At 39.4% G+C, this 17,148-nt stretch overlaps 1 protein-coding gene across 1 annotated transcript in view; it reads right to left on the reverse strand.

Annotated features, from left to right (window-relative positions):
- The window catches only part of Ptprt (protein tyrosine phosphatase receptor type T), a 1,128,608-nt gene that overhangs the window by 212,708 nt on the left and 898,752 nt on the right, over positions 1 to 17,148 (reverse strand). Inside the window, exon 12 of the mRNA XM_052184183.1 lies at positions 15,690 to 15,963. Within this exon, the coding sequence (XP_052040143.1) occupies positions 15,690 to 15,963 (274 nt within the window). The remainder of the gene's footprint in view (positions 1 to 15,689; positions 15,964 to 17,148) is intronic.

Consider the following 17,148-nt stretch of genomic DNA (forward strand, 5'->3'; position numbering starts at 1 on the left):
GTTGGAGAACATCATACTAAGTGAGGTAACCCAGTCTCAAAAGATCAGTCATGGTATGCACTCACTAATAAGTGGATATTCGCCTAGAAAATTGGAATACCCAAAACATAATCCACACATCAAATGAGGTACACGAAGAACGGAGGAGTGGCCCCTGGTTCTGGAAAGACTCAGTGTAGCAGTATAGGGCAAAACCAGAACAGGGAAGTGGGAAGGGGTGAATGGGAGAACAGGGGGACGAAAGGGGGCTTATGGGACTTTCGGGGAGTGGGGGGGGCCTGAAAAGGGGAAATCATTTGAAATGTAAATAAAAACTATATTGAATAAAAAAAAAAGAGGAAAAAATAAGAAAAAAAAATGGGCTCTGTGAACTTCTGTCAACGCTGCCAGAAACAGTCTTATAGGATGTAAAGGAAAATGGCGATCAAGGCCAGAGACGTGGCTCAATGGATAAAGTGTTCATTCTTCAAGTGTGATGGCTGAAGTTTAGATCTCTAGAGCCAGTGTAAAAGCCCAGGAAGTGTGGCAGACTGCCTGTAAGCCCAGCACCTGAGAAAAAGAAACAGAGGTTCTTAGGTTAAGCTAATTAGCTAGATTATCCTGAACCAGCAAGCTCTGAGTTCCCATGACCTCAGCAAATATGGTGAATGTGATTGAGGAAGACACTGGACATCAACTTTTGTCTTAGACATATGCTCTAATTTGCCTTCTGCCACTGTGTAGGGACAACACACAACACAAAGCTGGGTGGGGGGGAGAGAGAGAGAGAGAGAGAGAGAGAGAGAGAGAGAGAGAGAGAGAGAGAGAGAGAGAGAGAAGAGAGAGATTTAAAAGAAAGAGCCCTCAGCTGATGGATCCATCGTCATGTTCATATTAGTTTGATTGGCATAGACAACAGCTGTCTTCCCCAAAGGGCCCAGTGCTCACTCTGAAAACCCACAATAGCAATGGCTCTACACTGTTAGATTTACCAATTCCACCTTGGAAGATGCAGTTAGCACATCACTCTGTATTTCCTTTTTATTTCTCACACATTACCACATAAAATTATTTATTTGTATACTGGATGGATGTCACCTTCCACGGTCCCCATGAGAATGTAAAGGCTGTGAAAAGTGGGCACATCTCTATCCCTGCCATTCATGGTATCATGCCGAAACATACTAGACATGACACTAAAAATGAAGAATTGGTGTTCAAATTCTATTTTTGTCTCATTAGGTAGAGTGATCTCAAGTAAATTTCTTCAACTTTCTTCATGATGATGATAGCACCTGTCAAATGAGAACCATGCCCTCTGCACATCTCACCAAGATAACATATATATACACATATATATGTTTGTATGTACATGTGCCTGAAAGGGGGGCACACATGTCCCTGTATGATTGTAACAAATTAATGCTGAGATTACTCCAGTATGCTTACAAGCCTATTTTCATCAGTTAAAAAAAAAAAAAAAAAAAAAAAAACCAAAAAACACCACCACCAATAATAAAATACCCAAAAAACACAACATCAACAAAACAACATCAACAAAACGTGCTTTTTAGCATGGTAGGCAAGGCCCCCATTATGTAGTCTCCAACTGTCCCTTGACTTCTCCCCAAGATCCACAGACAACCTCACTAAATCTCACAAGTGTAGCAGGGAGTCCTTCCATCTTTGGACTTTGGTCTATATGCTGTATGTTTAGGATATGCCTTCTTCTACCCCATTTCCTGCCTGGGAAGCAGCCATGTGGACTTCAATGGTAAATTCAAACATTGCTTGGTCTGCAGCAATTCTTGTCTACCTCCAAGGCCTTCTGATGTGATACCTGGAATAGTTTATTGCACACATTTGTTTTCACGACTGTCTACTCTACTGGACTATGAGCTCCCTGAGGACAGGGCTATATCTCCTTCATCACTCACTGACAGAGAAAGCCCATAGTAAATGGCTGTTGGCTCATCATCATCATCATCATCATCATCATCATCATCATCAAACTCCCCTTAACAGCAGGGCCTTTATAAGACAAAGGAAGACACAATTTTCAGAGCAAACCTATGTATGGGGTAGGAGTGGGGGAAGCTGGATTGAAGCCATTGTCTGTTTTTCCTCCCACAAGAACTGGGAAATCTATAAGCTGTCTTCTGAGACTATAGTTCATACTTCCCATTCTTCAACAATAGGAACTCAGGGCTATGTATTGGCTATAAATTTTCTTCCATAATTGTGATGTCAGAAGTGTGTTTCCTCTGGGCATCATGGAGAGAGGCTTAAGTTTTCAATCAAGAGGCAGAGATCCCTCTATCTGAACCAGCTTATGCTGGAGTTGCCCTTCATGTTTCCCTGTGTAACACATACTTGACCTTACTGATCCCCTCTCTCTCAAGGCAATCTGGGGAGCTGTAATTACTAATTGATGTTTGTAAAGTCTTTGAAATTCTCAGGTGACAGATGTAATCAAAGGCCAATTTATTATGATAATTGTTATAGTAGAGCTTCTCATTAGCTTTGGATGTTAAATGCGGGGCCAGCAGGTGCTTTCAGACAGCACAGGGGAACAAGCCTGGCCGTGTCTACTAGGAGAAAGAGAAAAAAGAAGTATGACGTGGGGGACTTGGGGCAACTTTAAGGGACTCCTGGTGACTTCGCTCCAGTAATGTTTCTCTATGAAGCCACTTTAGAGAGCTGAGGCTCAGCGTGAAGAGAACCCTAAGCACACAGGACATCCTGAAGTTTTGTGAAGCCTTGTCGAAGCAGCAGCTCAGCCTTTTGATTCTGGAATATGTGGCTGCTCAGAGTTGGGCCTTGCTCATGGGAAATAAAGATACAGCATCGCATTGTATGGACTGTGGTTGGAAGATGCCTTTGAGGTAAGAAATCATGATGGTAGGAATTTTAAAAAGTAGAAATTTGTTAAAGTTTTCCAGTTGAGACATAGGACATCTGAGATTTAATGGTGTCACAGGAGCTGAGAAAATGTGGATTACAGAGAAGTTTAAAGCAAAGCACATTGGTAATGGCTATTCAAGGGAGAGGATATGAAAGGCCTTGGGCAGCCTGGACTTCACTAAGCAAAGGAAAACTGAGGGTGAGATTTTTCCATGATAGAACAGCAGACCACATTTCTCTCTCTCTCTCTCTCTCTCTCTCTCTCTCTCTCTCTCTCTCTCTCTCTCTCACACACACACACACACACACACACACACAAACACACACACACACACATACACTCACACAGAGAGACACAGATATACATCACATGTATACACATACACATGTGTATATATATATATATATACATCATAAGTACACACACATCACATGTATACACACAGACATACATCACAAGTACACACATATCACATGTATACACACAGACATACATCACAAGTACACACACATCATATGTATACACACATATATACATACATCATGTATGTATATACATACGTATATACATATGTATATACACTAAGTGAACATAGCAATAAATGAGTCCTAACGGCCTACTGCTATACCCAGAGGTCAGCATATCATTCAGCCTTCATCAGAGAAGCTTCACCTCACAGTAGAGTAGAATAAACACAAGTTCCACCACTGGACAACATACAGAAATTGAGGGATTTGGGAGTGCTCAGAACAAGTTGGTGTATTTATCATCTAGAGTCACAGGTTTATATGGAAGAAGGGTAAAGAACAAGAGGTGATGGACAACTTTACCAAAATAGTGTTTTCTAGGCACAGCAGGGCAGACGTACATATGAACTCTCAGAGACTGTGACAGCATGCATCAGATCTGCATAAGCTCTCACCAGACAAACTCTTAGCACAGAGGAGGTAAGTGCAAAGTCCCACCCCTTGCCAATAAACTATACCTGCTGGGAGGAGAAATCAATTTTCTTCAAAGGAGTGATCATATTCCAGGGCCAGGCCCATGCTCAGGAATAAGTGGCCACAAAACAGACTCCATGGATTATAGATCTCCCTCTTTCCCTCCCTCTTTCCCCCTCCTTACTACTCCCCCCTCTCCCTCCCTCTGCCTCTCTTAAATAGAATAAACATGAATTTGGGTGAGAAGGGAAAGGCAAGACCTGGGAGGAGGTAGGGAAAGGAAATAAAATGGATAAAAATTTATTATATACAATTCTCAAAGAATAAACACAAACATAAAAAACTGCTTATTTGTTGTTAACTTCTTACAGATTTGTTTCATTTTAATCTTTTTACTTTGTTACCTGATAAATTACGTTTTGAGTTTGCAAAGGTAAAAGCTGTGATGTAAAATGTTCAGTCTCTAGAAGGGCCTGCAAGAGATTTGTCCCCAGGCCCCATTCTTCTTAAATACAGTAAACCATCTTTCCTTTGCCATCTCCCTTCTTTCCTATTCTTGAGCCTGATGTCCACGTGATGTCTTCGTACATCCTGGGCCCTGCTTGGTTTTGTTTATTCTTCCTGAATACTCTCATCATGCCCACAATCTATTCATATTTGATTGGAGAGTTTTAAAACGGAATGTCCCACAGATTTCTGTCTAGTTTTATGTTAGAACACCTCCCCCTTCTGTCTCTCAGGTGACATCTGTGGTAGCTTAATAATGATGTTTGACAGGAAGCCATGCATGCCAAGCACCAACACTATTCTTCATGTATGATGATAAGATCCACAAACATTTTCTTTGAGCTGATATGAGGAACATCAATGGTTTCAACACAAGACAAGTGGAGTGTATATGCCATTTCCTAAGGTCACACAGCCAGTTGCAGGCCATCCATGCAAGCCCATGCTCAGAATGTTCATCCAAAATTCCGAAAAGAGACAAACCTAGAAATCCATTAATCTTATTTAATAGCATTAATTAGTAGAATGAATGCCATTTTATAGCACAAGAAACAGAATCTTTGAGTGCAAATGGCTCTATTAAATTCTAATACTGTAACCTCAGACTTTGGAGAATTGATATAGAAAAAACTAATTGAGTGTTTGAGAACAGCAGAAGGAAAAAGCAAGCAAAAAAATCTTATGATGCCATCCAGTGTTTCCTCCTCTAGGTCTTTATATAGATATATATGTGAAAATCCTCCTTAATATGAAAAGGATGCTTCTATCATATAAGAAGAACTGTGTGAGCCTACCACACAAGGCTCATTGCCCTGGCTTCCCGTGAACTTAAATGGTAAAGATAATTCATTAACTCCCTACACTAGACTTATGACTCAATGATTTTCTTTCTTCTGTTATAAGATTCTTAAGATGGAACATGCATCCTTATTACATGCTGGGGAATCTTCTGGGTATATGCCCAGGAGTGGTATAGCAGGATCTTCTGGAAGTGAGGTGCTCAGTTTTCGGAGGAACCGCCAGACTGATTTCCAGAGTGGTTGTACCAATTTGCAACCCCGCCAGCAGTGGAGGAGTGTTTCTCTTTCTCCACATCCTTGCCAACATCTGCTGTCTCCTAAATTTTTAATCTTAGCCATTCTGACTGGTGTAAGGTGAAATCTCAGGGTTGTTTTGATTTGCATTTCCCTAATGACTAATGAAGTTGAGCATTTTTTAAGATGCTTCTCCTATGTTCATAGCCGTCCTATTTATAATTGCCAGAAGCTGGAAAGAACCCAGGTATCCCTCAACAGAAGAATGGATGCAAAAAATGTGGTATATATACACAATGGAGTACTATTCAGCCATTAGAAACAATGAATTCATGAAATTCTTAGGCAAATGGATGGAGCTGGAGAACATCATACTAAGTGAGGTAACCCAGTCTCAAAAGATGAATCACGGTATGCACTCACTAATAAGTGGATATTAACCTAGAAAACTGGAATACCAAAACCATAATCCACACATCAAATGAGGTACAAGAAGAATGGAGGAGTGGCCACTGGTTCTGGAAAGACTCAGTGAAGCAGTATAGGGCAAAACCAGAACAGGGAAGTGGGAAGGGTTGGGTGGAAAAACAGGGGGAGGGAAGGGGGCTGATGGGACTTTCGGGGAGTGGGGGTCTAGAAAAGGGGAAATCATTTGAAATGTAAATAAAAAATATATCGAATAAAAGAAAAAGAAAAAAAGTATGTACCAACCCAGCCCTGCAGGATATGAGTATATTACTTTATGAAATGTAGACATTAAAAAGTCTATTAAAAAATCAAAACTTATTCAATCCTTTAAAAAAAGATTCTTAAGATGTCTTAACATTTTGAATAGTGTGAATACATACATGTCCACTTATATATGTGTGTATGCATATGTACAGGGAGGGGAAAGACTTGGGAGGAGTTGGGAACAGAAAAAATGATAAAAATTTACTGTATACAATTCTCCATACAATTCTCAAAGAATAAACACAAATATGAATAAAACCACATATCTGTGAGCTGGAGAGATGGCTCAGTGGTTAAGAGCACTGACTGCTCTTTCAAAAGTCCTGAGTTCAAATCCCAGCAACCACATGGTGGCTCACAACCATCCAAAATAAGGTCTGACACCCTCTTCTGGTGTGTCTGAAGCCAGCTACAGTGTACTTATATATAATTATAAATAAATATTTAAAAACACTTATGTGTTATTTTGACCAATTAAGCAAATTATCTAATTACTTATTTAAAATTTTACTTTATTTTGTGCATACTATCGATTGTACTCAGGTTATCAGACTTGGTGGAAGACACCATTAGCCACTGACCTATTTTAAGAGCCAAATAAAACATTTATTTTATATGGATATATGTTGAATCCACACAACCACACATATACTGAATATTTATAGTTTCAAATTGGTATCTGTATCTTGATTTGAAAGATCCTTGGGCATTCACAAAGAATTATTCCTTTTGATGACTTCCTTCATAAACCTCAATGAGTGGAGAGTACATCTTATCCTATTTGACAGAGAAGACCCAGCTTTGCCATTTAAATTCTCACTCATGTAGATAACAAATGATACAACCAAGTTCTTAAAGGCAGGAATTATTTTTTTCTAAGCCCAAAGTTTTTCTACTTTTTCATTATTAAAGGGCCAGCTAGACCAGGCTTCCCAATTCTCCTCCTTTGTAGGACCCAATGGAAGTATAGACCTTACCACATGGAAACTTTGACTGCAATTTCCTTAAGATGGATTGGATGTTGGGTTTGAACACTGAAGCCCGGAGGCACAGCTGACAAGATTATCAGCTGTCAACATTTGGGTAACCTTCATCTCCTTCTCCAAATGAATTTAAAGCATATTTGCATGGGAAAGAAAAAGCTCGTACTCCCTCAGGCCTCATGATAATAAAATCTGTAGGAACTGTAAGTGAATATGAAAATAAATTAGCAACCTGGGAGAACTCATCTTGGTATTTGTACAAGGTGACACTCAGGGAATTTTCTTCTTACCTAAGGAGAGATGTTGGAGTCCCCAGAAGGGCACTAACAGAAGTTGAGAGTTCTTAAGAGCATGTGGTAAAACTCAAAGGACAAAAAGGAGCCTCAGAGGTAGAGATGTTTGTGAAGGTAGGGGGAGTCCCAGTAAACAGAATCTAGTCAGATCTAGAAGAAAGCTGCTTCAACGGGCAAACTGGGAAGCACAGACTCTGGAAACAGGCTTGTACCAGAGAAGGCACTGTATCAGACTGGTGATTTCCAGTGAGCTGCTATAAACCTATATTCCAAATGTCTAGTTTGGTGCCTGTTTAACTTTCAAAGGGTTGCCAAAGAATTAATAAAAACCAGAAATATGTTCTGATATTGGAATATGGTAACATGCCAGCAAAAGTATTACTTGGGGTTCATCAAGTCCAAGCTGCTTTCTATTTCCTGGATCCCCAGCCCCTGATGTGCATGGCAGACCATCAAAGCTTTCCTGAAGGTTCCCAGTGGCATTAGATGACAACACTGGAAGACTCCTACTTTTCACTGTGAGAACAGGTATCCCTTCACCAGCTCTCTAAGAAGAATAGGAGGGAAAATCTGAAACCAAGATTTCTTTATAGGATGAAGTCATTAAAGGTGGGATTCCAGGGGAATATTGTGGCAGTCCTTTCTTCCTTCCTTCCTTGCTTCCTTCCTTCCTTTCTTCCTCTTTCCCTCCCTTCTTTTCTCCCTCCTTCCTTTTTTCCCTTCCTTCCTCCCTCCTTCCTTCCTTTTTCCATCCCTTCTTCCTTTCTTCCTCCCTCCTTCCTTTCTTCTTCTTCCCTCCTTTTATCCTTCCTTCCTTCCTTCCTTCCTTCTTTCTTTCTTTCTTTCTTTCTTTCTTTCTTTCTTTCTTTCTTTCTTTCTTTCTTTCTTTTTTTCTTTCTCTTCCTTCCTTCCATTACATACATACATACATACATACATACATACATACATACATCTGTCCATCCATCAACATAGAGCCACTTTGTGAGACCCAGTGAGGACTTATTTCATGACTGAGGCATGGAAAGGTACTTGATGATGGAAAGGCTTCACTAAGTATTTATCAGAGGAACTGAACAGATGCTCTAAGAGACTATATAGATCCTGGGTCTGGCTATATGAGTATTTGAGGGCAGAGCTTAGTCATTACAGGGATATATCGGACTCACTAGGATAATCTCACATACTCCAGTTCTTATCAAGGCACATGCCCAATAGACACTGGATCATTGTTTCTGAAGGTAAGTGTGATCATGTGATTAGCCAACTGGTTTTTAAAGTGCTCTGTGACATTTTGTATGGAAACTTCTAGAGGTAATGCCTGCCCATCACATTTCTCTTTCTCTAGCTTGAAGACTATATTGGAATAGACCATTCATCAGCCTAAGACCTTGAGTGCCTGTGAGAATCAGATCCTTTCTGCTGATCCATTTTAGAAATTGCAATTGTTTTTATATTTTTGCATACAAATGTTTGCTTGCATGAATATATGGTTAACACATGTGAACAGTGCCCATGGAAGTCAGAAGAGGGTATCTTCTGGTCCCCTGTAACCGGAGTTATACATGTTTGTAAGGAACTATGTGAGTGTTAGGGTTGACCTTGAGTCCTGGGAAGCTAGTGCTCCTAACCACTGAGCCATTTCTCCTGCCACCCGCTGGCTTGTTTTGGATAACAAGAAGAAATGTGAAGTATATTTGCTTGTAATCCACTGAGATTTTGTTGTCCAATATTCTAGAAAAATTAGCTTACCTTAGCTAACATAGGAGTTGATATAGAAACAGCCCAATAGAGCATTCAACTGACTTCCATGTGAGTATCTATGTGGTCTCAACCCTAACCTACTTGAACTTGGGTCTTACTCATCCCATGGTCCATCTGTGATTTTCTATATGACAGTTTGATAATTAACAACTAAGGGATCAGAATGTGAGGTGTAAAACTAAGAGAAAATAAACTGTTTAATGAGTTTGATGTCAGTCTGGAAACTAGGAACAAAGAATGAGAAGATAAAATAAGACTGAAGCCTGGAGCAGCCCATGTGTGAGTCCAGAAAAACGGTTGGATATAAACAAGGGTCCAGGGATTATTTAGAGTTAGGAGGGGATGCTTCTAAGTGGAGGCTACCAGACAGACTGGGATACACTAGAGGAAGATGTTCTACCACCTGTACCCCTGCCTTAGGAAATTAAAAATAGCAAAAGGGAAAAGAATAAACCCTACACCTGTGATGCTACATGATGATTTAAATGTACATGTATCATTTCCTCTCCACCAAAGTTTTGAAATGTAGATCATTAATCATACAACATATCTTCAGATAGTTAAGAAAAACCATAATTCAAAGCCAAGTCTACCAGATGTTCAAAACTCGGTGCTTTCTATCCCACCAAGTCTCAGAAAACACAACCACATGCAAATATTCTTTTCACATTGCTTGGGCAAATCTACATACAGTCTCTCAACTCATTTGGAGGCATACATTTTCCCTCTAATCTGACCATACTGCGATGATCCCTACTATTATTATGTGCTTATACCCCAAACACGGTGATCCATTCAACATAGCACCTGCCTTCCTACTGCTCTCAAGAGGCAATTGAGTTTAAGTGCTGGAATAGAGAAAAAAGAGAGAACATCCACTTTCCTGCCTCTTGCTTTTCTTATTTAGCTCAGAGTTCTGTGGAGATGTCATTCAGGTTAAATGCACCCCCTATGGCAGAAAGGAAATGGCAAGGAAAGAGATTTCTCTTTAAGTAAACAGAAGAAGCATACCAGCATCACCCAAGCCTACATGGCTTCTAATAGATATTTGCATGAATTTGTCACATTTGTTTTGCATCCAATCCTTAATTATGGTCCTTTCAACTTCACAATCATGGATAATGGTGGTGGGGATGCAGAGAACTATAGATTCAGCAGCACTCATTCTGAGAACAGTGGGAGAAAAACAATGTAAAACTGCACCCACCCGCTGTTTATCACAGAGACAGCTACACTGGGTGTTCTTAGAAGAGTCTGAAGGAAACCGAGGCTGTCCAGGCTTGTGGATCTTGGAAAAGGAGACACCTGGGTGGAAAGGCTAACTACCAGAGAGTGAGAAAGTTCCTTTAGGGTTCATCTGTCCATGATTAAAATGGCTTAAAACCATGACTTTTGTTTTAGAGCAAATGGAAAATCAGTCTATAGTCACTTTATTAAGTGCCTTTTATTATCAAGATATTTATATGTATCCAATGAAATAAGTATTAGGAATGAATTAATAAAAACTCATAAACGAGGAAACTTAGACTCAAATACATCAAGAAATAATTGATGCTATATCAATTAATCTATTAATTAAATGACCTTGAGTGTCTGCTCTAGGTTTAAGATTAAACATTGCCTGGAAAATACAGCATAAAAATTCCAAACAACATCCCAAAACACGAAAACAAATGAATCAAAGAGAAACAGCAGCAGCAATAGCCGCAAAATCTGAGACCAGGTTTCCCACTCTGGGTGTTCTCACTATGATGGAAAAAGCATGCAGTATTCAAAAAATGTGTGTAGTTTAAAAATATCTGGTGTTATGAAAGAAAATAAGATGCTAACCAGGCACTATTAGCATGGGCTTTTAGGTGCTTGCAGAGCAATTCCTGGAGGAAGGGGCATTTAAACAAGGCCTAAAACCTATGAGTATTTAGTTCAACAGTCAGTAAAAGAGAGATAGAGTATTGTGTCATGACTTTGTCTTTGGGTTTTTTTGGTTGTTGTTGTTGTTTTGGTTTTTGGTTTTTCTGAGACAGGGTTTCTCTGTGTAGCTCTGGCTGTCCTGCAACTCACTCTGTAGACCAGGCTGGCTTCGACCTCAGAAATCTCCCTGTCTCTGCCTCTCAAGTCCTGGGATTAAAGGTGTGCACCACCACTGCCAGGCTCTGTGTCATGACTTTAAAGGGAAAAAAATCTTGAAATATTTGATAAGTTCTTAGAAACATTCAAGATAGAAGCAGTGAAAAAAGTAGTGAAAATGTAATTGAGACAGCATTTGTTGGGAAGTCCTCTTTTTAAGGAACAAAACAAAAATGCATGATGAAAGAGATGTAGGGATCAGAGGAACTGCATGTTACCAAGGAAAGTGGGTGGGTGGCCAATGGTGGGTAGTGGGTACTACACATTACCTCCTCTGAAAGTTTGATAGAAAAAGATTTGGTTTTTCTCAAGGCAATTAAAGTGACTAGGAGATGAGAAGTAGGAGGAAATAACTGGCTGTTATGTAAGAAAAGAGTTCTAATCATTTTACCTGCCCCATAAAGGAATCCACTAACTTTCACTCCATAGAATTGCAGTAATCATGGGGATATCCTGCTGAGAATGCTTCACTGGATATTTCTTGCCTCTCTTCTTCTTTTGGTCTAGATTATAGGACACTTCAAACTCTATCCAACTCTAAAATGCCATTATATAGCTATATTCCAAACATATGGTTACAATATGGACTGACTTCTAAGTGCAGGCACTGACTCCTCTCCAGCACCAAGGACAGCGCTTCTCCAACTGGGTCTGCCTTGCTGTCAGTAAAAACACCAAAGGGCAAACAATGATCGCTAATAAGGCAAACATTTCAACATAAGTACCAGTGGATAACTCAAACTACATACAAACACCTGAAGAGACTCTGAAAATCTTGTTGTGCATGCCAAGTTCAAATTTTCTGTGGCATGCTTAGGGTTGGGAAAACATACTGCAGTCATAATCACCACAAAACTTTCAAACTGTCTTTACCTTCTTACTATAATCAGCACTTAATAAGTCCCACACAACTACAACAATATTTCATCATTTCTCTTATTTACTTTTTTCTTCCCTATTAGAATGTAAACATTATAGTTTTCCAGATTTTTTTTGCCTTTGTGACAAATAGAGTGTGTTTAATGGATGTTCTTTTAATTGATCAACTGTATCTAATGTTTTTAACGGATTAATTAAAGTCACACAGCCACCAGGGTTTTGTACACAGGCAGTCTGATTTTAAAGGCTGAATTTACCATCACCCACTAAGCGGAGATACTGACTTAATATCCACAAAAATGAAGATTCCTGGATTCTAAATTCTCTTAGCTTGTCCTTAATAAAACTTGCAGATAGAATGGGGGGAATGACATTGACTGGTAGTTTTCAATCTGGTCCACACCCATTTTGTTACATATGACTTTCCACCCCTCTCTCCCAATTTGCTTTAGTCTCCACAGGCTTTGAAGCATCTTTGGCACTAAGTTTTGCAATGATGCATTTCACTGGGTTCTATTTTTCATTTGACCAAAGCCATTGCCTCATTTTATGACTGAATAACACTATTTTATCTTTGCATCACCAAACCTAATGTTTTCTTCTTACATTCAAGTTGCTGAATGTTTCTCTATAATATCCTTTGTCTTCCTTGTGTTTCTTTGTATATTGTTACTATTTTATTTTCTATTATTAGAAGGCTACCCATGTGTTTAAGAACTACACTCGAAAGATTCTCAGTGTCTAGAGTAAAATAATGGTTATGTATTTGCTTTTGTCTTACAGGAGAAAATTAGGGATTTTGGTTCACATATTTCAGTCTCCAACCCATTTCTAGTTTCTTGCTGACAAGACAGTGAATTTTGGATCAAGCTTACAATTGTTAATTTTTATATTGTGTGCCTCCTCTTAAAGTAATTGTTTTTTGCATTAACTTTCTGTTTTGTAAAGCATTTTGGAATGATTACTTAGCATTAATGCAATGTCTAATTAGTTTCCTGCTCACTGTGGGTCTTTTATTCCATTTTCTCTAGTCTTGATCTCTTTGTTTTGATTCATTGCTCAGTCAATTGTTCTTTGAATGATTTATTAGAATCAGGGTGTGGAGGTGGTGCTATGCACCAAGGAGCATTCTTCCTGATGGATCTGCTCAAGAACAATGAATGTGGCAGGCTGGAGCATGTGTCTGATCACTCTTCAAAGCCCCCCTGATTTAACTGGACTGTCTCCGGGTCTGTAGGAGTAGGAATAGCTGGTCTGAACCTATGACCTTTGTGCTCATTTTCCAGTACAATTTAATATTAAAGACAGTAATTTTAAGTAATGTTTACCCTTCTCTTTACCTGAAAAACTCATTCTGAGTGCCTGTATCTAACTGCTTTTACTTTCTTTGTTTTTTTTTTTTTGTTTTTTTGTTTTTTTGTTTTTGTTTTGTTTGTTTTTTTTTTTTTGTTTTTTTTTAGGACAATCGCACCCACAGACAACCTTGCATAAGCATGTATGTATCCAATAGTCTTCATGCTGTTTATCTTTGCTGGAAATTTTAATTCCACAATGGTAGAATGGATGGTGTGTTGTAGAAGGTACAGGCAGGCCATGGCTTTGTTCCTCTTGTTCCTTAAAGGCAACTGCAGCTTGGAATGTTACTTGTTTTTCCTATGTGTCAAAACCTTGTACCTTCCAGAGAAGGGACTCTGCTATAATATTTGGGAAGAAAAGCATCCACTGGATGTTCCATATCACCTGACATTCCTTTTAAAACCTATAATTCCTGGGTTAGAAAAACACCTGGGATTAATCTCCAGTAATCTTGATGTATAGCTAGCTCCCTGAGTAGTATTTGTGTGGGAATGTAGAAACTTAAGACTGAGGCATAGACTCTCATCCCATTAGCAGACTGGAAATATAACTGTATCCATCCTTATGTGCTGAGAGCAGAGAGATAGCCACATCTTATCAGAGAGCTGTGCTGAAGCGCTGCACAGGCCAGCATGGGATTCAGAGATCTGAAAGCAAGAAGGGACTCCAGATGCTTTGGTCCATGTTTATGTCTTCATGCTCAATACATCAGAGTGCTTTGCACAGAGCAGAGACCAGATGGACAGGTGGAAGGCAGTCTGGCAGCTTCTCTTTGTAGCTTTATACTCTCAGTGAGGAGTGTTGCTTGAACCAGTAATAAATGCAGAACTGAAATATCAAAGAGGAACTTAAATGGGCATGCGGACACTCTAAATGTTAATTAGGTCCTCGGTCCAGGGTATTTTCCCAGGCAGTGATTGGCACTGACAGACTAAACTGTTCTGTATACATGCCACCGATCTTGCTTTGGTCTCAGTGCTTGTTTGCAGTGAGCATGTAGCTTCTGTAGGGACACCACATGATGCAGCAGACTTCAGGGTTCCTCATAGATCTATAATCTCTTGAAGGGCAAATACTAATTACAATATGAATCACAGAAATTTGGACATGATAGTAGTCATTATATGCTTGATGTATAAATTTTGGGGGCTGGAATACGTTCATGAAGGCACCTTGGAAAGGAAAATACTAAGTTATATGAAGTATTATCGGATAAGATGATCCAATGGGTGCCACTTAAGACAGTGTAAGTGGGTGGTGGTAAGGACTGTATGCAATAGAAACCAATACCTTAAAGGGTATTGTAGTGGTTCTATAAACTTCTAAAAATTATAATTGAAGAATACTGGGAAGAAGCTACCACCAAATAAATATTAAATAATTACATTGCAAAGCATTCTTATAGTCACAATCCCCATATTGCCACCCTGTGAATCAACAAAATAAATTCTCTGTCATTAAAGGCATTCTAAAATAAACACTGACAAACGTGGACTTAATGTGGTAATAGTAACTGAAGCATATTGTATTAGGGTGGGTGGGGATGAATGAATGGGAAGGTGATGGATGGCCTTTGTTAATTTTCCCAGCCTGGTGAATGTGTGATGTTGATTGATACAACTACCAAACCAAGGAAATATTTGACACAAAACAGTTTTTCTTTGTTTTTTTGTAAGATTAAAAAATAAATTTTTGAATGTGATTCAGGGCTGTGATAAGAGTAGCAATTCAAAGGGTGAACTAAAATATCTTTCTCCTGCATCCAGGCACCGATAGGTGCCAAAACTACAGACACAGGAATCACAATGCAGGCCATATGATTTTTCTCATATAGTGCCCTTTCCATACTCTAATACAAATTTAAAAGATTTTCCATAGAAGCCATATAAATGAGTGCTTCAGGCCTCACAACATACAGTTTCTATAATATAACTCTCCAACTTTATTCTTAAACATCAAAGCAACTATCAGTAATGTACAAACCAAGAGGAATAGTAGCAATAAAATAAGACCACACAAAACCCAAGAATTTAACAAAATAATAGAAATAAAGCAAACACAAACAAACCTTATTTTCAAATCTCAAAAATCACCAGGGCTAGATCTGGCTCATGGACCTTAGTTTATTAAACTCTGCTATTAAAGGTTTGCACTCGAGAAGGGGAGAGTCCAGGAAATGACCTACTTACTCCATTTGCTTTGCTGAGGGCCTGGAAGTAGATGCTATAGCTCTTTAATGGAGAAAGGGGAGGGTTCCAATAGCCATTGTAGGTCTTGTTGTCTCCCACTGTAAATGGCTGGGTGACAGGTAGGTTGGAGGGTTTCAGCTCAGCAGCAAAGTAGTGTAGAGAATCGAGGTTGGAGGCATTCCGGTAGCTCACAGGAACTGAGAAACACTCGATGATGTCAGCTGCTCTCCGAGACTTCTGAAGTCGCTCCTCCTTGACAACCAGCTGGTAAACACTGGACAAGAAAGCAGAGAGGCAGAGGAGTCACTCTGTGCCCAGAAATGCTCACTATCATTCATTGTATGTATGTAACTCTTCTGGGAGGAGACACTAATATCACTTCTGTAGGGGGGCGGGAATCCTTATTGTCTTTTCAGATTTTTAAATCCACTGCTTTCTAGAAATCTATTTTCATGCAAAAATCCTAATGCTAGTTCACAGGAGACATACCCAAACTCAGCCCAAATCTATATAAACTTGATGCCTCTTCTAAGTGAAGCAACTTTTATTTATTTATTTTTTCTTTTTTTTTATTCGATATAATTTATTTACATTTCAAATGATTTCCCCTTTTCTAGCCCCCCACTCCCCGAAAGTCCCTTAAGTCCCCTTCTCTTTCCCTGTCCTCCCACCCACCCCTTCCCACTTCCCTGTTCTGGTTTTGCCGAATACTGTTTCACTGAGTCTCTCCAGAACCAGGGGCCAGTCCTCCTTTCTCCTTGTACCTCATTTGATGTGTGGATTATGTTTTGGGTATTCCAGTTTTCTAGGTTAATAACCACTTATTAGTGAGTGCATACCATGATTCACCTTTTGAGTCTGGGTTACCTCACTTAGTATGATGTTCTCTAGCTCCATCCATTTGCCTAAGAATTTCATGAATTCATTGTTTCTAATGGCTGAATAGTACTCCATTGTGTAGATATACCACATTTTTTTGTATACACTCTTCTGTTGAGGGATACCTGGGTTCTTTCCAGCATCTGGCAATTATAAATAGGGCTGCTATGAACATAGTAGAGCATGTATCCTTATTACATGGTGGGGAATCCTCTGGGTATATGCCCAGGAGTGGTATAGTGAAGCAACTTTTATGAAGACTACGACTGCCATCTGACTGCTGCCCAGATTCTGAATCTGGCTCATTCTCAGGTCTCATCTACTTAGATCTCACTCTGCCACAGCCAACAAGCTCTGTGTCCCAGGACTCAGCAGTGTCAAACCTGCCACAATTTACTTCTTCCCATTGCCAATGCTCATGTCAGGCACTTTCCCACCTAGACTCAACTGGTTTCTTTGCTCCTAATTCATCTAATCATTCTATCTATCGATTTTGCTTCTAATCATACAACGCCATCTCTCTTCAGGCACTTTTATAGTTTTTCTTTTGTCCAAATTACATGCTACTGGCTGCTGAAGC

The sequence above is a fragment of the Apodemus sylvaticus genome, chromosome 5, assembly GCF_947179515.1.
Source record: "Apodemus sylvaticus chromosome 5, mApoSyl1.1, whole genome shotgun sequence".
Lineage (NCBI taxonomy): Eukaryota > Metazoa > Chordata > Mammalia > Rodentia > Muridae > Apodemus > Apodemus sylvaticus.